The sequence below is a fragment of the Thamnophis sirtalis genome, unplaced genomic scaffold (genome assembly GCF_051295495.1).
Source record: "Thamnophis sirtalis isolate CommonGarterSnake01/CBP01778 unplaced genomic scaffold, rThaSir2_p1.2 scaffold_2, whole genome shotgun sequence".
Taxonomy (NCBI): domain Eukaryota; kingdom Metazoa; phylum Chordata; class Lepidosauria; order Squamata; family Natricidae; genus Thamnophis; species Thamnophis sirtalis.
The window spans coordinates 90905520-90932604 of record NW_028261382.1 but is presented as its reverse complement, the minus strand read 5'-3'; the positions used below and the strand labels follow the sequence as shown (position 1 = coordinate 90932604).

General features: G+C 42.9%; 1 protein-coding gene across 2 annotated transcripts in view; it reads right to left on the bottom strand.

Moving 5' to 3' along the window:
• Positions 1-26422, bottom strand: part of NFRKB (nuclear factor related to kappaB binding protein) — a 32428-nt gene extending 6006 nt beyond the window's left edge. The window contains exons 1-23 of one of the 2 annotated variants that reach the window (XM_087706362.1): positions 26279-26422; positions 24935-25029; positions 23844-23999; positions 22250-22451; positions 20108-20235; positions 19760-19934; positions 18749-18850; positions 18318-18391; positions 16577-16661; positions 15629-15830; positions 14886-14994; positions 13476-13602; positions 12625-12690; positions 11432-11511; positions 11304-11347; positions 9859-9919; positions 9266-9440; positions 7492-7598; positions 6832-6955; positions 5996-6075; positions 4389-4609; positions 3076-3355; positions 185-445 (exon numbers count right to left, since the gene is read on the bottom strand). In XM_087706362.1, the coding sequence (XP_087562488.1) occupies positions 185-445; positions 3076-3355; positions 4389-4609; positions 5996-6075; positions 6832-6955; positions 7492-7598; positions 9266-9440; positions 9859-9919; positions 11304-11347; positions 11432-11511; positions 12625-12690; positions 13476-13602; positions 14886-14994; positions 15629-15830; positions 16577-16661; positions 18318-18391; positions 18749-18850; positions 19760-19934; positions 20108-20235; positions 22250-22451; positions 23844-23978 (2838 nt within the window). In that variant the 5' untranslated portion in view covers positions 23979-23999; positions 24935-25029; positions 26279-26422. Of the gene's footprint in view, positions 1-184; positions 446-3075; positions 3356-4388; positions 4610-5995; positions 6076-6831; positions 6956-7491; positions 7599-9265; positions 9441-9858; positions 9920-11303; positions 11348-11431; positions 11512-12624; positions 12691-13475; positions 13603-14885; positions 14995-15628; positions 15831-16576; positions 16662-18317; positions 18392-18748; positions 18851-19759; positions 19935-20107; positions 20236-22249; positions 22452-23843; positions 24000-24934; positions 25109-26278 lie in introns of those variants that run through there. The other variant, XM_087706363.1, reaches the window with a different exon arrangement.
• Between the last annotated feature and the right edge of the window lie 663 nt (positions 26423-27085).

The window sequence follows — 27085 nt, the reverse complement described above, 5'->3', positions numbered from 1 at the left end:
TCTTCCATTCTACCACCTCCTTTCTTTTGAGCCATGACTGGTGAGAATGACATGGAGTTATGCGCTTTTATTGGAATAAATTTAAGAGTGTAATAAATCAGGAGCGGCTGGTGAATTTCCTGGGGGGTAACATAGTCAGCAGTACGTTACCTGCGGCAATTCCTTAGCAGAGTGAGATCCTCACCTGTTTAATGATATTTTGGCCAGCAACGTTCTGGAGGACAGTGGTGGATGAGGAAGAAGATGATAAAGAGGCAGAGGAAGACAACGGAGTGGTGGAAGGGTTGGCCACTGCACTGTTCGGAGAACTATTTGCTGGCTTGGGGACAGGTGTAGGTGTTGCAATCCCTGTTCCAGTGACATTGGCTGCTCCAGTTACAGCAACCGTTGTCCTCTGGACTTGGACTGGGCTGGTCTGAGCTTTCACTGGAACAGTCATGACAGCCTGAGGGGGAGAGAAGTCATTATCATAACAATTGCATAGCACCTAAATGCCTTTCTGTTTTGGATTGCTCCACGTGAGGAAAACGTTCAAGGTAGCTCTTACCCCAAATCACTTTTTGAAATACAGAAATATGGACATTCTTGTGAGGACTCCTTTCTAATCCAATATACACTTGGACTGTAGGAAAGCATTTGCTTTCACGGGGAGCCTGAAACTCCCAGAGAGCATGTCTGTTCTGACCTAGGCTTCCCTCAAAAGGACGCAGCAGAGTCCTGATCTCGACAAAACCCCTTTTATTAAACGAATGTGAGTTCCTCTCCTTCACATTCAGCAAAGGCCTGGCAAAAAGTCTTTCAAAGGAATATTTATGACTACAGACCTTATCTATCTTGGAAAGCTGCCATGTCAATATTTTCCAAATAAGGTTCTGTGCAAGGAAAGACTGGGCACAGAGTCTCTGAGATTTAGAGATAAATCTTCACACTCCTGAAATGAATCTAACAACCAAACAAACAAATTGCTTCCTGCAAAAGCCCCCTCCCCTTTCGCTCCTCTTTTATTTCTTATGGGAGAGGACAATCACCTTCCACCTGTAACTTTACTCCCAAGTCGACCCTGATTTCTGAGGGTTTTTTTCTTCTGGCGGCGCTGCGCATGCACACATTGGGAACAGGCTCCAGCTGTTCCTCTGCTTCACTGCTGTTTGGCTCTGTAGGCACCCTATCACTGCCAGATGGCCTTGGCCCCATCTCTGCCTCTGATAGAGAGCCCTCGTCCGAGCCTTCCCCAGACTCCAGGACTGGCCCATGCTCCTCCCCAACCTTCTCACTGTCTGACTCTGCTGCCAGGACATGAGTATCAACAGAAAGCAGAGGCCATATTGGTCAGAATGGCTTCAGAACAGCACAGAGTGTGGTGGCAGCCATTTGAACCGCATGTGCACAACGGTGTAGAAAGCAAAGGGAAGACTACTACATTATCTATTTCCCAGGAAAATCATGGCAACGGTGGCAAAACCTAACAATGGCCCCGAATAAGGGCACCCCTTAAATGGGGCAGAATCTCCTGGTCTGCTAGAAGCATGATAAACCTAAAACTACAATTTGGAATGTGGAATCTGAGCAGCTTATATGAATCTGGGAAAACACACAACATTAATCAAGAAATGTCCAAATACAATAGGATCACAAACATCTGATGACAGATCTGGCACAAGAAGAAAATGCACTTGGAACAATTCTCCTGTTCCGTGACTTACTTGAGGAAACAAGTAGCACATCTAAGAGATGACTGGAGTCCATGACTCACTTCCTTCATTTTTTTCCCCCAGTTCAGCTAACGTAACTGAATTCAGACAGATCGACCCACATACACCCAGTTTTCTTTTTTTAGCAACACAAATGATGCAGCACAGACAACACAAACTGCTCACATTCTGTTAAGGAAGTTGTTCCTCATCGCTGTTCTTCTGCTTTGGGGAATCTATTGGCTGGTAACGACATTTAAATTGTTCAGAGGCTGAAGATCTGTCTCCCATCTTCCCACATGTATGATTCTAGACCAGTATTTCTGAACCTTAGCAACTTTTAAAATGTGTGGATTTCAATTCCCAGAATTCTCCAGCCAGTCTTATTGGCTGGCTGGGGAAGTCTAAGAATTGAAGGGTGGTGGTTGTTGTTAGTTTCGAACCCGAGTCCGACCCATCGCGACCCCGTGGACAATGCTCTCCAGGACTTCCTGTCCTCTACCATCCTCTGGAATCCATTTAAGCTCACGCTGACTGCTTCAGTGACTCCATCCAGCCACCTCATTCTCTGTCATCCCCTTCTTCTTTTGCCCTCCATCTTTCCCAGCATGAGGCTCTTCTCCAGGGAGTCCTTCCTTCCCATTAGGTGGCCAAAGTACTTGAGTTTCTTCTTCAGGATCTGGCCTTCTAAAGAGCAGTCAGGGTTGATCTCCTCTAGCACTGATCGATTGGATCACCTTGCAGTCCAAGGGACTCGCAGGAGTCTTCTCCAGTACCAGAGTTCAAAGGCCTCCATTCTTTGGCGCTCAGACTTTATTATGGTCTAACTTGCACAGCCAGCCATTGCAACTGGGAAAACCAACAATTGAAGGGTACACATCTTAAAATTGCCAGGGTTGAGAATCACTGGCCTGGATGTTCAAAAACCCCAAGGTTTAAGAATGAGTTCCATTTCTCTACCAAAGGGAGTGGAAAGAGAAGTCTATCCATGAAAAACATTTTAAAAAGGTTAAAATGAAATGGGATTTTTTCCAACAAAAGTTAAGGACTCTTCTCTCTCCAGACAATTTGCTAATCCCGAGCAAAAGCATTTTGCTTTTCTCAGCATGAAAATCCAGCAAAGATGTCGTGAAAATGGAAGTCTCTTTGGTGTCATTTAACTTTTTACACAGGAAGCACCTAGACTTGTTCCACTTTTTCTGCAGGCACTAGTAAAGGGGTAGTAATTTATTTAGATACCTTAGTCCTCATGCATTGAATTATACTGTGTACAACTGCTATTCAACGATGTAAAATTAGAGGTGGATTACGTTCAGTAGTGATGGAGAGATCACCTGGAAGGAAGATTACTAACACCTGTGCTCATTTCACGCCGGTTACTCACCTGAGAGAATACTTTGCTTTGCACAGAAGTGGAAGGAACCCGGATCTGAGGGACGGATGCTAGTGATGGCTGCTGTTGTGCTACCACCTGGGCCGGCTGAGACAAAGGGGGAAGGCTAGTCTGAGCTGCAACTACTCGGACTTGAGGAAGGCCTGAGGAAGTGGTGTGGCTAGCCGCCCGTGGGGTTGATAGCTGAGATCCAGGCTGAGCCTGAGGGCTCTGTGTGGTCGAGAGCAACGTCCCAAGCTGGGGCATGGTGGGAGAAGATACCAAAAGGATGCTATGCAACAATGAAAAAACAAAACATCCTCATGAGTATACCCCCCAAAAAAAGAGAGCAAGAAAGAAAGAGAAGGGGGGGGGGGAGAACGTTTCTTCTAGAGCAGAGTTCCAGCTGGATCAAGTGCTCAAAACACAGTGAGACACCACAGGCCCTTCTTTTCTCAACCCTCCCCACCAAAAAACAATAGTTCAAACAACAGCTTATCATTTGAAATGCTACTTCAAAGACATTTCCTCAAATTGCTTGGAAAGCCTGCCGATATTTCTACATTCTTCAAACAAACCAGACCACCACCATGTTTTCAAAACAGTCCCTATTCTTACGTCACCTGCTATGCTCTGGAGCGGGGGTGTCAAACTGGATTTCTTCGAGGGGCGGATCAGTATTGTAGTTCTCTGTGGGCCGGGGTGGGGGGGAGAGATGGAACAGACGCCTCTTGCAGCACCCTGCCAGCCAAAACAGAGCACGGGGCGGCCCCCCTTTTCGGCCTGAATGGCCTCCTGCACCACTTTACTGGCCAAAACGGGGCATGGAGGCCCTCTGAGCCTCATTGTTGCCCTCCATGGCCTCCTGCAGCACTCTGCTGGCCAAAAATGGGCCTGTGGGGCTCTCGTGCAGCCTGTTTTCAGCCTCCTCGGCCTCCAGCATCACTTTGTTAGCCAAAAACTGGCCACGTGGAGGCCTTGTGCCATTTTTGGCCAGCAGAGTGCTGCAGGAGGCTAGGGAGGCTGAAAATGGGCCACCGGGGAGAAGAGGGGGGGCACACAGTCTGTTTAAGCCAGCAGAGGCACCGCAAGTCAGTCCTTTTGATATTTCCAGGCTGGCCCCGTGGGCCTTGAGTTTGACACCCCTGCTCTGGAGGACTCACTTGTAGAAGATTGTAACCAAGAAACCTGGCATCGTTGGTTATATTTTCCCTCCTTTTACCAGCTAGCGTGCTCTCTAATCCCTACCCCTGCCTTATCCTTATTCTGCCTGGAGATATTTCTAACCCGCTCCGACGTCTTATTAAGGTGTACAAGAGAATTACCTCTGGCTGGATTTTGCTGGCTCTGTTGCAACGCAAGACAAACTCTTGCTAACCACAGAGACGGGAGGGGGTGAAATAGGCATTGCTGGCAAAGGGAGTGCAGCGGGCGTCACTGGAGTTACTGGGGTTGGCGGCATGCTGGAATCGCTAACGCTCAGCTGGCTGAGCTCAGAGATGCCGGTGGTCACCCCTTTCGAAGAACTCTCCTTGGTGCTGGATTTCTACAATGTCAAGAAAGGAGCTTATTTTCTTGGAACACACAAACACACATCACACACCCCCCACACACACTCTCTGCATTCATCTCTGACAATCTGGACAAGTTCACATAATGAAAGAAGAACACCAGATCTTCTCAAAACAGTCTGCATTTCAAGGACACAGCAAATTTAAAACCCCGTTTTAACCCCGGACAATTTTAGAAGGAATTGAGAAGACCAAGAAAGCTGCGGCTGATCATTATGGGCAGAGCTCCACTAGATGAGCAGACTCAAGTCTTTATGAGCTGCCTCTGTGCAGGTATGAGAGGAAGAACAAAAACCAAGCAGTGAAAACTTGCAGTGAAAAGGCAACAATTCCTGAAAGGAATCGCAGCTTTCTGTCCTCAGCCTATTATCATATACAGAAGGTTTTTCATTGGCTGTTTTGCACATCATATTCAACTGCAACTTACCACTTTAAGAGAAGTAAGAGAGAAGTAAGATATAATCATCCTGTTTATGTCCCTACCAATCCATACACTTGAATGAACAATTTATGGCTTCCATTTTTATTGTCCACCCTTTGTCCTAAGAGCAACTCAAAAAGTCTCGCTTTTACTTTTGTTTAAATGCAACTACTTGTAACCAGGAACTGAGATTGATGCTACCCTGTTTCTCAAAAAATAAGCCCTCCCCGAAAATATTGCAACACAGCACTCGATCTGAGGGAGCCTCTCGCTTCATGGGGGAGATCGCCTTTCTCCCTCTGCTGCTCCGATGCTTCCCCTCTCCACTGGTCCTCGCACCTCAAAAAGACCTTCCTTGCTACAGCCACGCTCGTGCAAAAGGCCAGGCGAACCGAGCAGAGGATCTGTCGGCAGCTCGCACCGGCGTGATGCCAAACCGGAAGTCTTCAGCTCAAAAATTATAAGACCTCCCCCAAAATAAGGCCAAGCGCTTATTTCAGGGGTCAAAAGAAAATAAGTGTGTCTTATTTTCAGGGAAACACAGCAACGATGATGAGATGTTTTTCTATGACTTTATCTATGTGTTAAATCAAGTCTGGGAGGGAATGCGGACTCTTTGGAATTCTCTTCTCCTGCAGACTCGTCTTCCCAAAATTAGAATTGGTCCAGCACATTTGAGAATACAAACTACTTGTTTGTAGCCGGAATTAGGATATGGCCAAAGATACATCTACCCCAGTGTTTCTCAACCTTGGCAACTTGAAGATGTCTGGACTTCAACTCCCAGAATTCCCCAGCCAGCGGATGCTGGCTGGGGAATTCTGGGAGTTGAAGTCCGGACATCTTCAAGTTGCCAAGGTTGAGAAACACTGCTCTACCCAAGCCTTCAAGGTAGGGCAATAAGATTTTCGGAAATCTTTGCTCCGAAGACACAACTTACTGTCTTTGTAGGCGGCTTTGGCTTCTGCTGAAGAGCCTTCTTGGCCTTTGCTGCAGCTGCCTGGGCCTGATGAATCCGCTCTGGAAGGAAAGAATCAGCAGCAGTTCTCAAACAGATGCCAAGAGAGAGAGAGAGAGACATGCACACCTAGGCAGCCCTTTCCTTCAAAAATACACATGTGATTCCAAGACTTCCCTCTCACGGTTGACATAATTTGCCAGCCTAGAACAGGTGAGTCATACATGAAAATTGCTAAGGTTCTAAAGACACTTTCTTGCTATCCATTGAAATCATGTTCCTATAGGCGGCTTCTGTGTCTTTCACTTTAAATTTTGAATATGAGCAAGCGATGGCTATTCAAATATAACAAGAGGAAAATTGTGGGTATCCTCTCAGCAATGGCAACATTTATAGTAAACAGGGGCAAAACATGTTGGGAAGGAAGGGAGAGGAAAGAAGGAAGGGGAGAGGAAGGAAGGAAGGAAGGAAGGAAGGAAGGAAGGAAGGAAGGAAGGAAGGAAGGAAGGAAGGAAGGAAGGAAGGAAGGAATCCAGTTTTACACACTGTTTATACAGTATATGGGGTACCCTATATATAAATGGTTTATACATGATTTATATATGGGGTTCATGAATTGACTATACAGACTGTATACTGACATCCAAATGGTCCATCTGAGGAACCAAAGACTTTTTCTAGGGTAAAGAGCTGCAGCCAGATTTTCCCCTCTTTTATTTCTATAATGCAACGAGTGTGTTCCAAAAGAAGATGGATGTTTGCATCAAACTGACAGCATTACAATGAACTACAGTTAGTTCCCTCCAGCCAATACCTACCAAACTCCTCTTCGCTCCTGTCTCGGTGTAGATATATCCATAGTTTGCGACCAATATCGTATTTTACACAGGGGTCTTTCTCATAGTGCAACCGATCTAAAGCACCACTCACCACAGTGTTAACCTAAGAAAAGGAGTCACCATGGAATTAAGGGGTGAAAAAGACTTTTTGTTAATGTAGAAACCGGCTATCAGTGACTTATGGAAGTGCAGAAAAGAATGTTTTTGAGGGGTGAGAAATATGCCACACAAGTAGGAACTGGATACCCAAACCATTCGAAACTAAGAGGTAAGATGGATTAAAAAAAAAATCACACATAAAACTCTCTGGATATTCAGATCTGCAGAAAACACCCCTTGTTAATATCTACAATTTTTTTTAATTGATGCTTCAATTCTAAGAAAAACCAATTGCAGTAGTGTCCCTGCTTCTCTGAGGTACAATATTCAAAAGTTTATAAAAGCACATTTTTGCAACTCCATTAGCTAATCTGCAGCTCTACTCACATTCTACTAAACTACAGCCTTTACAAATGGTTGCAATGTGTTGCTATTTTCAGTTGGAACACACACACACACACACACATACAAACACAAACACACACACATTTATGGGGATTCTGAGATGCCAGTATGGTGGCTTGAACACGTATGGCTTACCTGAGCACTGGTGACATCAGGAGCAAGGAACTGTGAGTCCTTCAGAAGCTCGCAAATTTCAGCACGAGTTCCCTCTCCATTTGGAAGACGGGCAGCTGCATCCCGAACTGAGAAAGCAAGAGAAGGCCAAGCGCAATCAGGGTCCCGATAGAATCCAGGACTGAAGTGGTAACTCTCAAGCTATTCTTGTGCCATTTATTTGAAGGCCTCCCCACTTCAGCCCCACTTGGGACTTAGTTTTTCTCCTTTCCCCTAAAGGGATTTTGCAGGTGGCCCCTCCTGTTATGCAGACAATCCAGATTCCAAAAATAACCCTGTAACTGTTAGGATCAGTTATGATCTCAACTTATTGCTTCCTTCTCTACTTCTGCTTCTCTGTTCCTTCAAATGCATAAATATATGACCTGTTTCCTATATAAAAGACTGAAATCTTCCTATTTTGGGGCTGAGAAGGAATTTCCCGCTCTCAAGCCGCTTAAGGTTACACACTAATGTGACGCAAGAGGATGAATCTCTTTATGTCCTTCTTCTGCTGTCTGTTATTTAGGAGCCAGTGAATCTTGACGGGCAAAATTATTCCTGGTTTATGCTTTCTACAACATAGAGCAAGGTTTGATGCCTGAAACTTTCAGTCTCCAAAAGCTACTGTGTTTTTCGGAGTATAAGAGTCACGTTTCCCCCCTAAAAGAGGCTGAAATTTTGGGTACGTCTTAAACTCCAAATATAGACCCGCCCACCTGCCGGCCCCCACCCTTTGGTCTCCGTGCATCCTCTTCCTGGCTGCAGGATTATCACAGACAATGGCTTGCATTTCTGGGCTCCGTGCCTTGCATTTTCAGTCTCAAAATGCTCCGTTTGAGACCCATGCAAGGCTGCTGGGATCGCCAGAGCACATCGCTGCCGATTGCTGCCTCTGAACGTCGCATTTTTGGGCGGTGATTGGAGCGTTTGGAGGCTGAAAACGTGAGGTGCAGAGGCCAAAACAGCTGCTGCCTTCTCTTATCTCTTCCTCACTTCACCTGCTTTACTAATTGCAGCTCCCTGCGCCGATCACACGTGGTTTAGAACCTGCCCGTTACATCCATAGGTTGTAAAGGCATCACCTGCACGACTGGCCCAATTTTACAACTTTTCCATCAGTTGTTAAGCAAACCTTTTTATTTTTATGGGACAGTTTTGCTGATAATTAGAAGTAAAAACCAGTTTTCAGCAAAAATGTTGTAAAATGTGGTCTTGTGATTATAGGAGGCTGCAAATGGCCGAAAAGTGTGAACTGGTTGTCAAGCACCCAAATGCGTTCATTTGATCAGGGGGAGTGGATCAAAATTTCTGAACTGGGTCCGAAGTATCCCTAGAGAGGTCCATCGTATCTGTGAATAGTCACTAAGCGTCCGGTTATATGTTGAGGACTACCTGTAGGCTATATCTCTATGAAGTAGTACTACATATCTGGCTTTCCTCTGGAACTTTCTGAAAGCTATGAGACTACTCTACTCTATGTTCCTCTCGCTATCTTCTCTCTTTCCATGCTGATTTGCTGATTTCAAAAATCAACTTGGAATCATAATGTATTTTTTTTATTCCATCTTTCAACAGGTAATTTTCAAGATGGCTTTACAATATAGCTAAAACCAAATTCAATTCTATCCTGCTGTGTTATCACTCATTTCCTCCTACTGCAAAATTCATTCGGTCTCTATAGAACCTCTTCCCTCCCCCCCACCCTCGCACGCGCACGCGCGCACACACACACACACACACACACAAAACTTACCAAGAGACAATATGGTGACGTATGCAGGTCTATCTGATCGCAATAGCGAATGTTCCCGGGGTTTGTTTAGAGAAGTTTCCTTATCAAAAACTCCTTTCACGGGGCCCACCACCGACTCAAAGCCGTGCATACAGAAGGTAAAAGCTTTGTGAGGTTGGCTGTATCGATACCGTTCCTGCAGAGGTAAAAGCATGAAGGACACCCAAGTAAGAGATTCACAAGAGACGAAGACAGCAGAGCAATGTGGATAGATAAATAAATAAGAGTGTGTGTGTGTGTCTGTCCGCGTGCGCACGCATTCAAAATGTTGATCTCATTAATCGGAGGAAAATTGAAAATTGAGGCAAAGCAATAGTGTTCTTAAACTGGGGTTAATTGGGGCATATTCTGGAGATTGCTTGTCTGTGACTCAAAGATTGTTTTGGACTGTTGGTACCAAGATGCTTGTTCAAAGCCACCGGTTTTATCGTAGGGATAATGATGTTATTGGAGACTGGGGAAAGGGCTGAAAGCACTTAAGACCCATTGCGATGGTACTTGCCAACCGTAGCTTTTTCCATACATGTCTGAGGATGAATCCTTGCTAACCTTACCTGTTCTTGGAAAACACGTTTTTCTTCTCCAGTGCTAGGTCGGACTATGTAGTCTGTCCTTCTGAAACAGACAACAGTGTGAGACTCAGTGATCAGAATGACTGCAGGTAGCCCTCAACTTGTGACCGTCAGTTGACCCCAGAATCACAGTTGTAAGTTGTGCAGGTTGTGAAGCAGGTCACCACACTCAATTTCACAACCTTGTTTGTGGCAGTCATTAAGTTAATCACTGTGGTTATTAAGTGAATGCTGTGATCATAACGAAATCCATTGTCCGCAATGGGCGTTTTTTGCAGGAAACTGGAAGTAAATGCCAAAAAAATAATTATAAATCATAGTCACATGACCACAAGACTCTGCAATCGGCCATAAATGTGGAACAGTTGCTGAGTGCCCAAAATGCAATTACATGACTATTGGGGGGGGGAGGGGGGAAGGCACTGGAAGTTTGTATCTGGATCATAACTAGATCTTAACTTCAAATGATCCCTTATTGACTGGTCACAAGTTGAGGACTAGCTGTACAGAGAAGCTCAGAACCAGTGACAGCAATTAATAATAATGAGAAAGGATAAGATTTTTTTTGTTTGCCAGCTATGCTACATTGTTAAAACTAATATGAATCAAAAAAATTCATGAAAGTCAGAGAAACTAATTGGAAATATATGTGAGCCAATTTTCGGAAAAACAGAAACCAATTTTGAGCATTATGAATACAGGAATGCCTATCATTTTTAAGCACCTGGTAAGAGGGAAACATTCATTTGGACACTTGACGGATTAATAAATGCAAAGGATATAATTCTAAATTATTCTTAGTTTACTGGACATCTGTGTCCTGTGTATGCTGGGGTTGTGAATTAACATAATTTTAGAAAATCATTAATCAAGAAACAGAAAAGATAATCACTAATAATATTGTTCTAGTTCTTTGAATTGTTTAAAAAAAAATTTTTACTTTTGCCCGCAAAATGTACCCATGAACTACTCATTAATAACAGTACAACTGAGCCCAAAAATTATGTTGCTAAGTGAAACATTTGTTGTTAGCTTTGTCCCGTTTTATGACATTTCTTGCCACAGTTGTTAAGTGACTCATTGTAGTCTTTAGGTTAGTAACACAGCTGTTAAGTGAATCTGGCTTCCCCACTAACTTTGCTTGTCAGAAGGTTGCAAAAAATGATCACATGACCCCGGGACACTGCAACCGCCATAAATAGGAACCAATTGAATTTTAACCACGTGACCATGAGGATGCCGCAACAGTTGTGCGAAAAATGGTTACAAGTCACATTTTTCAGTGGTTTTGTAACTTTGAATGGTCAGTAAATGAACTGTTGTAAGCCAAGGACTACCTATGTTTAATGTTGACTACCAAGACTGATTTTAAGGCTTAGGCAAAGTTCCCTTTTTTTAAAAGACTTGTGAAATCCATAAATACTCACACTCGTGGAACTGGTGTGGTAGCATCTGAGCTATCTTCGTTGTCCTGAAAAAAAGAGAAAGGAAGACTATGAGACCCGATGGATAAATCAGCCGGACTTGTGCCAGTTGAAATAAATATTGGTCGCACCTTGAAGAAAACTTGGTCTTTAGTCTCCAACCAAAGTTGGAAGAGAGCTGCTAGCTCCTTCTCGTGATCCTGGGAAGAGCCTAGAGAAGAGAAGAAGCCACACAGATTATCATCTATCACTAATCCCTTACACTACAACAGCTACACTGTAGATGCTGGGATACCCCACCCTCCATCACCTGATTCTCCTGCTATCAAGAATGGAAAAGTGGGGAAATAATATGTATTTCTGCCACAAAAGAAATTAGGAAAGATATGGGGTGTTAGGGGGGAGGGGGGATATATAGTATGTGTTAGATTTTATAGTAACGCGATTGCATTTGTATACTGTTGCTCTTTAATTTTAGTGTAAAAATAGGGCAAGCTGAATATATTAATAGATAGTAGAAATACACCGAAGGGAGGAGTAGAGGGCTAGAAGAAAGAGGGGTAGAGAGGGTGGTAGAGAGGACGGGAGGGAGGGTGAGAAGGAAGGGAGGGAGTGTACTGGGAGAGAGGAGTGGTAGAGGGGGAGGGGAAGTAGGGTAGAGGGGAATGATGGAGGGAAGAACGAAAGTTGGAGGGGGGCGAAAGAAAGGGTGTATGGAGGGTCGAAGTGGTACATTGGATTTGTATTTTGGGGGGTATTGTTGACAAGAGGAATGGCTGTGTTTATTGTTTAATGTTATATGGCCCCGGTTATGCACAGTATATATGTGACTGTACGAAATGAAAATGGAAAATAAAAACACATTTAAATAAGAAATTAGGAAAGATAAAAGTAAAGGTAAAGATTCCCCTCGAACATATGTGCTAGTCGTTCCCGACTCTAGGGGGCGGTGCTCATCTCTGTTTCAAAACCAATGAGCCAGGGATGTCTGAAGATGTCTCTATGGTTGGCAGGACTGAATGATGAAGGTGCACGGAACACTGTTTACCTTCCCACCAAAGGTGGTTCCTATTTTTTTACTTGCATTTTTACATACTTTCGAACTGCTAGGTTGGCAGAAGCTGGGACAAGTAATGGGAGCTCACTCCGTTATGGGGCGCTAGGGATTCGAACTGCTGAACTGCCGACCTTTCTGACCGACAAACTCAGCAAACTCTTAGCCACTGAGCTACCGCGTCCCAACAAAGATAAAAGTAAATGTATACAAATCTATCTGGATGACAAGATTTTATAAAGAGTGGAGAAGGAAGCTTAGCTACTTTACCTATAAGTTTCCAATGCTGAGTTTTTTCCTTGAATTCCACAAAAGGAGAAAAACTGGAAGAAGCATCTGTAACAAAAACATTTTACTAGGCTTAGGCACGACTGTAATGTATTTTTAAATCATTTCAGACTGTAGCACTGGATTAATGGTCAATCTATCAAAAATGTGAAGTTTGATCATTGTTCATGAGTGTCCTTCTATAAACTGTCAGGCATGCCCTATCCAAAAACTTTCTAATTAAATCTATGGATTTCTATCTTAGTTTGAACTGTAGCTGGATGCATCACTACACTCGGGAAATCTGTATTTTCCATTACAAGGCAATCCACAAGAAAAATGATATTTAAAGCCTGGCAAGAAAATAATAGTACAACACAAACTTGGAAACATATAACACAACTCTTCCAGGCATAAGATTTTTTTTTTAATTTGTGAAAGATTTCTTTTAATACGGTATCTAAAGCCACACTGATTTGACAACATGAAACACCCAGATTGAAAAATATTGTTCTCTATTTTTTATAATGTGGAATAAAGTTTTTGAACACATTTCTTCAAGATCAAAAGGTTGTTTTAGCTGAGTGAATCTGAGAAAAAGGTTAAGTATGATATCAGCAAGGTGTTTATTCTGACAGCTGCTACTCTTTGACATTAAGTGGCTTGCATAAAACAAAATCAAACAACAAGCACAGATTAGATATAAGCAAATCCCAGCCAAAGTACATAAGCATCACTTGTTTAACACTTGTTCAGTTAGCTTAAATTGTTGGTGAGCACCAAGTAACTGCTCACTTTCAGCTTTAATAGAATCAGTTGTTTTGGATGATCACCAAAAAAATAAGGTGTCTCACCTCGGCTGACTCCAGTGAGATATTGCAAGGCAGGTAAAACCAGTTCTGACCAGTTGGGGGCAAAGGAGAACCAGCTGTTTAATGTGCTGGCAGGGGAAGACTGCCAGTCCATGACTTTATCTTCCAGCTGAAGGAAACAAGATGACAGGTAGAATTTATACCGCTTACAAAAACTGTGAATGGCCTGACATTCAATGTGAAGCTCAGAGTCATACATGGCTAACTCAACTGCCAAAAAATAAAATCAGAGAGACCTTTACCTCAATGCAGGAATATTTATTACTAGCTGAATACCCATGATCCACTACGAAACTATGTGATCGGGCTTGATAAATCGACAGTTTGAAAATTAATGAGTAGTTACAATACGTGGCACGACAAAACCGCGCTCGACTAAAGCGCGCCCGATTAAACCGTGTCGCTGACGTCATCAACAGGGCGACAACAGCGAGCGTGGAGAAAGAAGGACGCTTTGAAAGCAAGCCGATTCAACTTAAGGTAAGGGTTAGGTTTAGGGTTAGGTTTAGGGTTAGGTTAAGGGTTAGGGTTAGGGTTAGGTTAAGGGTTAGGATTAGGTTTAGGGTTAGGTTAAGGGTTAAGTTTAGGGTTAGGTTTAGGGTTAGGTTAAGGGTTAGATTTAGGGTTAGGTTTAGGATTAGGTTTAGGGGTTAATTTTAGGTTTAGCGTTTACAGCGTGCTTCTGTCTCCGCGCTGTTGTCGCCCTGTGATGACATCAGCTACGTGGTTTCGTCGAGCACGCTTTAGTCGAACGCCGTTTTGTGGTGGAACCGTTACAATAGGCCTCTCCCCTCCCCTTCTCTCCCTCAGGCTTGCCTCACAGAAGCCTCCCCTATCCTATCCCTTTCTCTCCCTCAGCCTTACCCCTCAGAAACCCCTCCTATCTTATCACCTTCTCTCCCTCAGGCTCCTCTTCACGTTCAGCCAACAGGCTGGATGAAACACTCACTGGCCACAACCACATCCACGTTTTCAGGTTGGGAGGGGGAGTAGGATGTCTAACTCCTTAGCATGTTAATAATAATATAAGAAATACTAACGGTCTGATGGTCATTCCGAAAAATCCTTTCTAAGCAAGCACCTAAGAAGCCAAGAGGAACATACATGCCACATTTCAAGCCTGCAGGGTATACGGTTCTGGAGATTTTGTGATGAAGCATGAGTGGTTTTTTCACTTTTATATATATAGATGCAATTTTTGATAATGCTCGACTCCAATTGGGAAAGTGGAAACCACAAGGCTGAAAACTGTTCATGGGTGAGGAAAAGAGGAAAGGCGACCAACACAAAATGAATCCACTGAATTTGGAAGGCTGGTCTTACGTAGAGAATTCTAGCCTGAATAATTCCGATTCTAGAAAGGCACCTGGAGAAGTGAAAACAAACTCTTACCACTGAGAGACAAGCAGGGCCCTCTAACAACAGGATCTCGAGAAGCAGAGCAAAGAAGCTGGAGGAGATTTCATTCACTCCAAGACAAGGCTTGATGTCTTCAAGAGGCCTTGGAAAGAAGATAGGTTTATTTTAACTTAATTAAACAAGTACCACGGCAATCGCACTCAGTTATATAATTCTGTGTTCAAATTTTCACATATATTAATCCCAGATACCCAAATATGAGGTAAGGTATCTCGATAATGTAATCTGGGAGAACTTTTAAACCTAAGAGGTTATCTAATACATTTGTGACTGACTATCCAATTATTTGACTATCGTTCCCTTACTTATCCCAAACTTATCCCCAACATGCTTAGGTGCTTTTTCAGTCTCAATTTATAGCTTTCAAACAAGAGAAATGTGTTATGCTTCCTCACCTGAAGTCAATGTACATATATATTTACAAATAATACTCTCCTGTTATTGGACTTGATGTTGCAATGGGTGTTGAAAGCTGACCTAACCTGTACCTGTGCCTTACCGTAAATCATACCTATATTTATCTGACAAGGTTGCAACCTAAAACAGATTAACTGATGTATGCATACTGAGTTTGAAACTTTGCTAGCAAGAGCAAAATATTTTCCATGTTGACTAATCTCTATGTGGCTAGAACCGGCTTCATTACAACTATTAATGTATATTTGCATTCTGGGGAATTACATGTACGATTGCCATTCCCTTTGGAAGTGACTTACTCTTCTTTAACAGATGGGAGGGATGGGGGATCCCACAGGGGAGGAATGGGGGAGGGGTTTTGAGAAACAGGAGGGATCCCTTCAGAGTTGCCAAGAGCTTCAGAGAAATCTTCAGCCTCGGATTTAATCACTTTTAGCTTCTTTTTCTTTTTCTCCTCTTTTTCCTTCACTTTCTTTTTGAGGACTGCAAGGTCAAACAAGGCTTTTTTTTAAAAAAAACAAGAGAGAGAAAAAGATGTGCTTAGTTACAAAACAGTTTTTAAAAACAATGTAACCCAAACACCATCACTCTGCTAAACAAATAATCCCTCAACACTGTCAAACTATTTACTAAGTCTGCATTACTATTACTATTAATCTTCTCATCGTTCCTATCACCCATCTCCTCCCACTTATGACTGCATGACTGTAACTTTATTGCTTGTATCCTTACGATTTATATTGATATTGTTTCCTGATTGCTTTTTTGTACCTTATGACTATCATTAAGTGTTGTACCGCATGATTCTTGACAAATGTATATTTTCTTTTATGTACACTGAGAGCATATGCACCAAAGACAAATTCCTTGTATGTCCAATCAACTTTGGCCAATAAAGAATTCAATTCTATTCTATGTACAATTTAGAAACCTAAAGTATTACTACTATGCACCAAGTATTAAAAATCCCTTTAATCATGTGACTTTACACTTGGATGTTTATCAGGAAGCAGATTCTAAGTACAGTGGCACTTATCCCAAAATGAACATGCAAATAGATGCAGCTCTAATTGTGTGCAGCAGTGGTGGCTGTATATACATCTGCATGGTTACAAATGTATTGGGCATTCTGCCTTTTCACTTGAAGACATGTAGCCTTGAATTCTCATGGGTCTTTTTGGAGCAGTGCAAAAAGCGTTGCTTGACTCACTGAGAAGGCAGACGTTTGCTGCCTCTGATTCACTGACCTGCCAAAGATCCCTTCCTGCCAGCATTCACACGTGTCATGATGTCAGTCAGGGTCAGGTCTCCTGTCATCAGATCAGGGTGATTCTATGCGGAAGAAAAGAGGAGAGCAAACAAAAATCAGGTTTACCGCAAAAAGAAACCAGCAAGAAGCAGCCCCCCGGCAGCCTTTGATGGGATGAGACAAACACCTAACTCAGGTAAGGGCCATACAAAGACCTAGGATCAAAAATCACAGATCTGAGTTTTGGTGCTCAAACCAAATTTAGGTGGGAACATGTGGGAATAAAACACATTCAACCTGTTAAGATGTTTGAGTATATACCCTGTTTCCCCCAAAGATTAGTCCTCCCCAGATAATAAGTCAATTCGGGCTTTTGAACGCATGCGCTAAAATAAGCCCACCAAAATATTTAAATGCATGCGCAGCCTGGGGGGAAATGGCAGGAACCAGCCCACATGCACCTGCCATCTACGCGGAACGGCCTCACAGAGGTCACTCCCGCAAACCCTAGCCCCTCCTCTTAGTAGCGGCTGCAAAAAGAGCGGCAGGCACAAGTACACTAGGGCCTGAAACAGAGACAGAACTTCCACCCGTCTCTGGATCAGCTGATTCACAGGCTGCGGGCTGAGGTTAAGGGGCCTCCTACACCTCAAAAATAATAAGACTTCCCTGAAAATAAGGCCAAGCGCTTATTTGGGGGGGGGGGTTCAAAAGAAAATAATAGGTTTGAGGTTTATTTTATTTATATGCCGCCCTATTCCCTGAGGGACTCAGGGCGGCTCACAAACCCAAGGGGGAGGGGAGGTAAACACAAAGAAACTACAACAGAAAAGGTACAGGGGAATTTAAAAGACAACCAACAGTCACATTGGCCCTTCATGGTATTGGACCTGGGTACTTGAGAGACCGCCTGCTGCCAATTACCTCCAATAGACCGATCAGATCCCACAGATTAGGCCTCCTCCGAATTCCATCTGCCGGCCAATGCCGACTGGCGACTACCCGGAGGAGGGCCTTCTCTGTGGCTGCTCCGACCCTCTGGAACGAACTCCCCGTGGGGATTCGAACCCTCACCACCCTCCAGGCCTTCCGCAAAGCCCTTAAAACCTGGCTGTTCTGACAGGCCTGGGGCTAAAGAGTTTTTGCCCCCCTTCTCGAATGGTATGGTTGTTGTGTTTTTAAATTTTGTATTGTTATGTCTCGTCTTTTTTATCCCCCTGTCTGTACCCCCTTCCTTGATTGAATTGTGAGCCGCCCTGAGTCCCCTTCGGGGAAAAGGGCGGCATATAAATGTAATAAATCAATCAATCAAATCAATCACACGATTCGAGAGGGGAAGGGAACTCATCAACCCCAGGCCTGCCGACACAGCCAGGTTTTAACAGCTTTTCAGAAAGCCTTGAGAGAGGTGAGGGTCCGAATCTCTGCGGGGAGCTCGTTCCAAAGGGCCGGAGCAGCCACAGAGAAGGTTGTCCCCCGGGTGGTAGCCAGATGACATTGGCCAGTAGATGGAACCCGGAGGAGGCCTAATCTGTGGGATCTGATGGGCCTTTGGGAGGTAATTGGCAGCAGGCGGTCTCTCAAGTACCCAGGTCACAGATACCCTGTCTTATCTTCGGGAAAACATGGCATTAGCACGAGAGAAAGGAAGTCAAAGGCCTATTAGTGTCCTTGGTTACTTTAAATGGTGCTAATAACTAAATATTAAAGAGCAGCCATCTCACTGCCTTTTAACTTACTGGTTGGCGCTTGCGCTTTTCATGGTGTTTCTTCAGCATCATCTTCAAGCTATTCTCACCGAAATCCAATTTATCTGGTGGCAAACAAACCCAATATTATTAAAAAGATATGAACATATTTACATAAATTTATTCCACAATGAATATAATGTATATAGCCTATCCCATTAAAGATATAATTATTTAGATTATTCTTTTATACATCTATCTTCTTCAACTCTTCTTCAAAAACCATGGCTCATAATTATTGCCTACATATATCTATTAAAATTGTCCAGTGTCCCTCACAGAGTAAGAAAAGATGCTTTTGCAAAAGAGCTTTAAAAAAGAAAAAGAAAAACTAGAAAAACTAGTTTTCCCAATTAAAAATGAGTATCTTGCACAATTTTACTACGGAGAAAATTTTCAAGATGGTTTTAAGAATACAACACCTGCTGTTTTCATGTCTTGGGTTGATAAAGTGGGTATCACTCTGAGAGGAAGAGCAGGACTTGAACAGTGGGCTGGAGAGGTTGGAATCCAGGAACTCAAATCTGAAATACAGAACAGTCAGGTTTCTGGAGGGATGCTGGGTGCACAACTGTTTTTTTTTAACCAATAAACACAATCAGTTATCTAAGTAACTTGACAGTTTTACTTCTTTGATCAGAAAAGTTAGAACCATACAAATACCTTTACAAGACTACAAAGAAATAAGAAATGTTATGTTAAATCTAGTTCTAATTCTAATGCTAAGGAAACAATGTTATTTTAGTGAGTTGATTGCAACAATAGAAAAAGTAAGTCTTCAAAATAAATAATATTCTATAACAGTAACTTCGGTCTAAAAACATCGAGAGAAATAGATTTGGGCTTATTTCCTAAGCTGAATAGGAAATTTAAGTGGACATTACTGAAGAGTAACAACCCATTCAGAACCCTGATCAAAAAGCACGTTCTGCTTTAAAACACATGAAAAACACTACAAGTAGACAATTTCAGCATACACTCTTGACAATTAACTACCTTAGCCCTGAATATGTCAAACGTTGCTGACGGCTCTAGTACTGCTGACTGAGGAATTCTGGGAGTTGAAGTCCCCCCCCCCCATCTTAAAGCTGTCACAGCTGAGAAATATTGTCTTATCCTCTATCTGAGGTTAGCAATAGCAATAGCAGTTACACTTATATACCGCTTCATAGGGCTTTCAGCCCTCTCTAAGCGTTTTACAGAGTCAGCATATCGCCCCCACAGTCTGGGTCCTCATTTCACCCACCTCGGAAGGATGGAAGGCTGAGTCAACCCTGAGCCGGTGAGATTTGAACCGCCGAACTGCAGATAACAGTCAGCTGAAGTGGCCTGCAGTACTGCACCCTAACCACTTGTGCCACCTCGGCTCAATTAATCCACCTGGTGGATTAATTAAGTTTTCAATTAATCCACCAAATCCACACTAGTAGTACCTTCTTCATCAGAGGATAAGGTGGTGTCTCCACATTCCTCTTTAACTTCCCTGAGGATTTTAAGGTATCGCCGATGCGTCCGTCTATCTCGTTCTTCAGCAGCATAAGCAGCTGCTGAGTATTTTCTCTTGACAGCCAGATCCGATCCCCCCTTCTTAGCGAGTTCTAACAGATGCTGAAACAGACACCGTGAAAAAGGAAACTTCAGATTATTTATTACCGGTAAATCTGCAGTTCTAGCTTTACTGTTCTTGAGATCTAGGGTTCTACGAGGCAACAAGTGATCAAGACACAGAGCTTAAGATTTACACTACCCCACCCTCCCCAATTGTACTTTCCAATACTTACATTCCGGGAGGCAAGAATCTGTTTCAGCAATCGATAAAAATACTGCTGCTGGGAACTGAGGTAGCGCTTATACTGGGACTTGAAGCAAAGCTGTCTGTACTTCACCACTTCAGGATTGAAATGTCCATCTATAAGAAGAACATTCACGTTGTTCCTTTATTTTGTTTAATCCTACCAACCAGTGGAGAAAAGGCTGTATTACAAAGAAAACTGGCAATTTTTAAGGATCCTAAGCATACTTCAAAATTTCTGCATATGTAAAGCAAAGGGCAAAAGTGACTTGAGGTTTCTCCAGATGAGATCTCCCATTCTGTAGAAGAGCCAGATTCATCCGCACTGTTGCTGAAAAGGGCTGGGCTATTTTGGGAGGCAGTCTTGTTTTGTTGGGTTTTGAGGAAAGAGATAGGAATTCTCCCATTCTCATCGTAAAAATCACCAATAAATTCCAAGGAATGTGCCAAACATTCTGGTGCTGAAATATGGACGTTTTATCATTTTAAATATGTCAGCAATATGGCTTTAGAGATACACATGACTGCTCACTGTCAGTGTAAGCGTCAACATATGGGACTGGGTAGCTCCAAGTTTAAGTCCACAAACTTTTTCAGCCAACCTTCACAAACAGGGTGTCAAAATAGCGCTACTGACAATGTGATTAAAACACCAACTGTTTTTATGTGTGTGCCAGAGTGTTTCTGATGGAAATAAAATTCAGTGAGAGTTCTCATAAAAGCCATCTTGAACTCTTGGAATAAAGAGGAAACATTGTAATAACAAGCAGCATATATCCGGGATGGCGAAATTACGGCACGCGCACCACAGGTGGCACGTGGAGCCATTTGTCAGGGTACGCGAGGCGCTGTCCTGTCAGCAGGCCAGCACGCATGTGCACGCTGGCCAGCTGAGTTCACCCTTTTTAAAGCCATTTTTTGCCCTCCCCAGCCTCCAGAGGCTTTATATGAGCCTGGGGAGGGCGGAAAGAGCCTCCCCCACCCCCCAGGAGGCCCTCCGGAGGCTTCATGAGCTTCCCTTAAGCCTCCGGAGCGCAAAACACTGGCCCTATGGGCAAACCGGAAGTTCGATAACGGACTTCCGGTTTGCTTGGAAGGTTGTTTTAAGTGCGCCGAAGGCTTCAGGGAAGGTCCTTGAAGCCCCCAAAGGGCCTCCAGGGAGGCTGGGGAGACTTTTTTCGACCTCCCCAGGTCCCTATAAAGCCTCTAGAGCCTGGGGAGGGCAAAAAAAGGATGCAAAAAATGGGGGGGGGGAATGTCGCACCTGTAGTGCGTGCATGCGCCCTTGGGGGTGTCTTGCATTGCATTATGGGTGCAGCACGCCTGCGCACAACCCCCCTGCGCCTCCCCCACTTATGGCACGCGAGCCAATAAAGGTTCGCCATTGCTGGAATATATCATCTGGACATAGATTACCTGGAAAGCCTTGAAACATGAAGCAATATGTTCAACCTTACGCAGCAGTTCATATAAAGGTTATTTTTTCAGTTAATACCGTTACCCCAAAATAAGATCTCCCCAGATAATAAGTCCAATCGGGCTTTAGAGCGCATGCGCCAAAATAAGCCCTCCACGAAAATATTGCAAAACAGCTGCAGCCATGAGGAGATGGCTGCTGCTGTGTTGCAATATTTTCAGGGAGGGCTTATTTCAACACATGCGCTCGCCGTCTCTTGCACCTCAAAAATAATAAGACCTCCCTGAAAATAAGGTCAAGGGCTTATTTTGGGGGAGGGGGGGTTCAAAAGAAAATAAGACCTGTGTCTTATTTTTGGGGAAATACGGTAACAACTCATCATTTTGCATCTTTAATGATTCTGAAGCTAGATTTGTTCCAAAAGTGCTTTTTCAAGAGGCAACTGGACTTTCTTGTTTTTCTTTGAAGAGGTTTCGCTTCTTATCCAAGAAGCTTCTTTAGTTGAGAGCACCTCTGGGACAACCATGACTTGGATGACTGAGAAACTCCATAGACATGATGCTAGATTTATTTATCGTCTATATTTATATAGCTGTCCCATATAAGAATGGTTCATAAGCAAGTGTTATTTTAACATGCAGTATAAAACAAGACAAGTTATTAAAGCTAAGCACAAAATTGAGTTCTAAAAACATATGTTGAAATGTCACTGACCCCGGAAGAGTTTTTGAGCAATATGAAGTGGGTTTCCAAATCGGAAGTTCTCTCCATTAAATAGGGACAGGATAAGATTATTCTGGAAATCGGGATTGTTTTCCGGGAAGCGGGGCAAAAACTTTTTTAAATGTTCTCGCTGTGAATCCACCAACACATCCTTCCAGGTTGAAAGACTGACAACTTCAAAAAAGATCTCAGGCTGCAGAAAATATAACACATGGAATAAAAGATAAGAAAAGCTTTTTTCCCCCTCATTTCTTTTTTTAAAAAATATGCGGCTTATTCCCTTAGCAGCTCTGGAGAGTTTGCAAAGATACAATAAAATATTCATTAAAACATGACAAATATAAACCAAAACAGGAGTGGTAGAAGTACTGGTAAAATACATGGGAAAATGTTTCGAACTCATTCCTAAGCAGTAGCTAGGAGATCACTGCTTCAATTAGTTGATTCCACAGTATGAACCCCAAAATGGAGAAAACAAAATTGGTTCTTAATGGTCAACATTATCTGTGACAGGACGCACAAAGGAGGTGGGAAAGAGGTAAGGTAACATAGAGATTTGGTCATTAGGTTGAGCCTCTAATTTTGGCTGAGGGAAAGGTAGTAGGGTATGCAAAATCCAGATTCAAACAATTTTCCTTTCCCAGAAGAAAAGAAAGAAAAGAACCTTTGGAACCATGGTTACTAATTTTGCAAAAAAAGAAAAGAAAAAAAAGCTACCACATTACTTTTCTGAATGATCAATTCAACAGCAGTGTATTTACATTTTGGACATTATTTATAAATAAAGATTTTACATTTGTACCCTACCTGGATTTTTTAGAGGTACCAAAAGAGTCACCCAAACAGTCAAAGATTTATACTAAGGAAATAGACATTTGATCTCTTTTTTTTATTATTCAAGCAATTCTTCTTATGCCTGACCCATTTCCCTGAATTTGCAAGTGATTCTAAGAATGAAACACAACTTAGACAAGAGGAAGGAAGTGATACTCATTCAATAAATGATCCTGATCCAACTATTGGTATACAAAAAATGTTTATTTCCTAAAATTACAGAGCATGTCATGATTTACATGTCACGATGGTTAAGGCTGGCGACACAGGAAATCACGTCGGGGTCACCAAATGTAACGTTCCCGTGGTTCGCCCATGAGGCCAATGTTGAGAAAAGACAGGAGACAACCTTTCTCGGGATGGAGCGACCCAGATTGGGGGTCTGAGAGCCCCTTTTATTGCGATAGGACAAAGGCAGGAGGAGCAATAGCATGTGAGTAAAAGCAGCCTGTAAAATTTCTAATTTAATCTACTGCTCAGTCTATATATGGTCAAATCCTGGACGTCAATGGTAGGGCACATCTCAGAATGTTATGTTATGCACTATCAGGATGTTATGGCGTTCTAGGAGTTTGTTTTCTCCTGTGTGATTCAGCGTGGCTCTGCATGCCCTAGTATGAACTGGGCCATGGGGGACACACACCTACACAAGGAACTATATTACAACACTTTTCTAATTTAATATTTCTGAAGCTAACAACGATAACTGTTTGGTTCATATTTTTGCTTTGTTACTTGGTTGTCTACTCACATCTTCCAAAAGATCTTCAGGTAGGCTAATGCGTATGGATCCCAGCATGCAATCCTCCATAATTTGGGTGCCATTTCCTTCCCCAGTTGGCCCCAGTTCCAATGGATCAGTGAGCATATGATCCAGCGAGTCCATCTTTCATATACCTGTGAACCACTTGAACAAAAAAAAACAAAAAACGTATTAATTCAAAAGGGTTTTTTTGGGGGCAATTCAACCTACTAAAACAGGAATAAAGATATACTGCAAATTCCTTGCTGCAGTGCATTCATTATCCTTTTGCAAAGTTTACCCAGCATTAATTACTTTTCCTTTATTTCTTTTCTTTATTCCTTATTATTTATTCTTTATTCCAAGCTCCAGGAAGAAGACCATGCCACAGAAAAAGCTATGCTGGTTCTTTATATGGGCCAGAGAAAGAACAATTGTTGTCTCGCATCTTCCCTGCCAGACTAAAAAAAAAAAAGGAACCTAAAATTAATAGCCAAGAAAAGGACAATCAAATTAACCTGAACTTTATTTCTTTCTGGATTAAATCCTGAATAAGCAAAGCCCCTTCCAACTCTATAATTCTATTCTATAGATGTTTACTTGAATATTTTCACACAATAAGTTTGAACCGAATCACTTCTATACTAGCCTTAATTCTTTCTTCTTTCTCTTTCCTTAACTAAAGAATTGATCTTCTCTCTCTGCCTTTTCTTAATACTCCCCAATTTTGCATATCTCTCTCTCTCTCCCTCCCTCCCTCTCTCTCTCTCTAGATGAGATGCCCATTTGAGTTTCTTCGAGAGATAAGACTTTCCAAATAAACAGGATAAAAATGTGTTTAAAAAGAATGAAAAACAAACAGCGAGCAAACCTTTGGTGGTTTTCCAGTGTCTCTGTTCGCTTTCCCCATTGGTGGGGGAGAAAAACGAAAGAGGAAACAAGTACCCCAATGATGCAAGATTAAGTATATTAACATAATTATTTAAATTAGAATATATCTTCAAAGGTTAATTGTATGCAAATGTAATATATTTAATATAACCACAGTGCTTATTTTGAAACAGAAACATACAAATAATGGCTGAAAACAGATTTCTTACCTTGCAAATTTTTATTTGATATATACTAGACCCCACGAACATCAGTTAAAGAGGGAAGAAAAAGGCTCATAGCTGCCATCTGAAATAGTGCGAAGCTGGAAAAATAAAATTAGCATTCATTAGCAACTCTCTCCTCTAAAGCTTTTTCTTTCATTGACTGAATCGTGTCCGTTCAATTCTATTTCTAATGAAGATTTGATGTTCTTTTTGCAAAACTACCTATTTGTCAGAACTCATTTGATTCTGAAAAACAATATCAGCCGTATAAAAATAAGCTCTCTGTAGCTTCACTCATATTGTAAAAGAAAGTGTTCTATCAATGACCATATTTCAGTGAGAACAATTTTATGATAAGCTATCTTGCATGAGAAAAACCCCACTAAAGCCTCAAAGAAAGATTATTCTTTGTATCTTTTTTAACTATTCTTGTTTCCTTCTAATCTGTTCTTCCTCTTTCTCTGGTTTCTCCTCTTATCTTCTTCCTCTTCTTCCTATCTCTTCTTCCTTTTTTCTTTTCTTCTGCTCTTCCTTCTCACCTGCTTTTTCCTTTTTCTCTAGTTTTTCTATTATCATTTGCTTCCTCTATTTCCTTTCTCATTTTCCTTTCCTTTCCTTCTCCTCTTCCTTCTTCTCACTTGCTTCTTCCTCTTCCTCTAGTTTTTCCTCTTTCTCTATTTTCTTCCTCTTCCTCCTATCTGCTCCTTCTTCTTGCTGCTGTTCTTCCTCTTTTAATCTTCTTTTTATCCTTTTGTTGTTGTTTTTGCAACCATGCGGGTCCACCCAGCTAAAAACTCAGGGCAAGGAGAATAGAATAGAATAGAAATCTTTATTGGCCAAGTGTTGGTTGGGCACACAAGGAATTTGTCTTTGGTGCAGAAGTTCTCAGTGTACATAAAAGAAACGATAAATTCGTCAAGGATCGTAAGGTTAATGACAGTCATAGGGTACAAATAAGCAATCGGGGAACAATCAATATTGGGGGCGGGGTCTTCCTGCAGAACCTCCCCCCCCCAAATGACTTAAGTACATTATTTTTTTCTCATTTATCTCTTGAAAAATCACCTTTGGGACTTAAATACATTATTCTTCACCCACTGTTGAGGGAAAATTAGCCTCTTCTCAGAGGACCCTCCTAGCAGTGGTAATAATAATAATGATCATGATAAGATGAATAGAAATCTCAGCTGACAGTCAGGGGGATCTTTTTTGCACATGGGAAAAGCAGAGGGGGGGCGAGAACGGGTCTAACACCTTCGTGTCCCCCCCCCCCCACTTCCACACAATCCACCCCTCCCGGATCTACCCCTCCCCAAATCCCACCTCCCCCCCTGCGACCCGGGTTACCTCAGCAGCCCGACGGCGACTGCGCGGACTTCCTCCGCCTGGCCCCGCCTCCCGCATTCCGCTTCCAGGTCGCGGCGGGGAAAGGCGGCGGCGGCAGCGGCCACGCGCGGAACGGGGAGTGAGTGGAGGGGGGGGAGAGGTGAGGCGTGGACGGAAGGCGGAGTGCGCAAGCGCGCTCGAGCCCGTGAGGCTTTTCCAGTCGCAGGCGCCTGCTGTGGCGGAGTGCGCATGCGCGCTCGAGCACCGGAGGCCTCTTGTCCTCGCCGCACCGCAGTGTGCGCATGCGCGACGTGCCGAATGCCCGGACTCTCCTTTCCGCGTGAGCCGGCCTCCCCTGCGCAGGCGCGAGCTTTAAAGCTTTTTTTTTTTTTCGCGCTGCTTTGCAGAGCTTTTGGTACAGAAAGGGATGCCCGGGGGGGCACAAACTGGGCGATTGATTGACGGACGTCCAGAATTGATCCAACTTTCTGGGCGCCACCAACTCATGCCCTCTCTCTCCCTCGAGCTAATCAAACTGGCTGGCTTTGCACGATGCGTATCTTCTAAAATCAATGCTTATCCAAGACTTGCAGGTTGTGCTAGTGCAAATAGAATTAAATAGAATTAGGATAAGATAGGATAGGACAGGATAGAATAGAATAGAATAGAATAATAGTAGAGTATAACGGAGACCCTACACCATTTCTGACAAAAGGCAGTCCAGTCTCTTCTTGAAAGCCTCCAGTGATGCCACAACTTCTGAAGGCAACTTTTGTTCCATTGGATGATGGTTCTCACTGTCAGAAAATTATTCCTATTTCTAAGTTG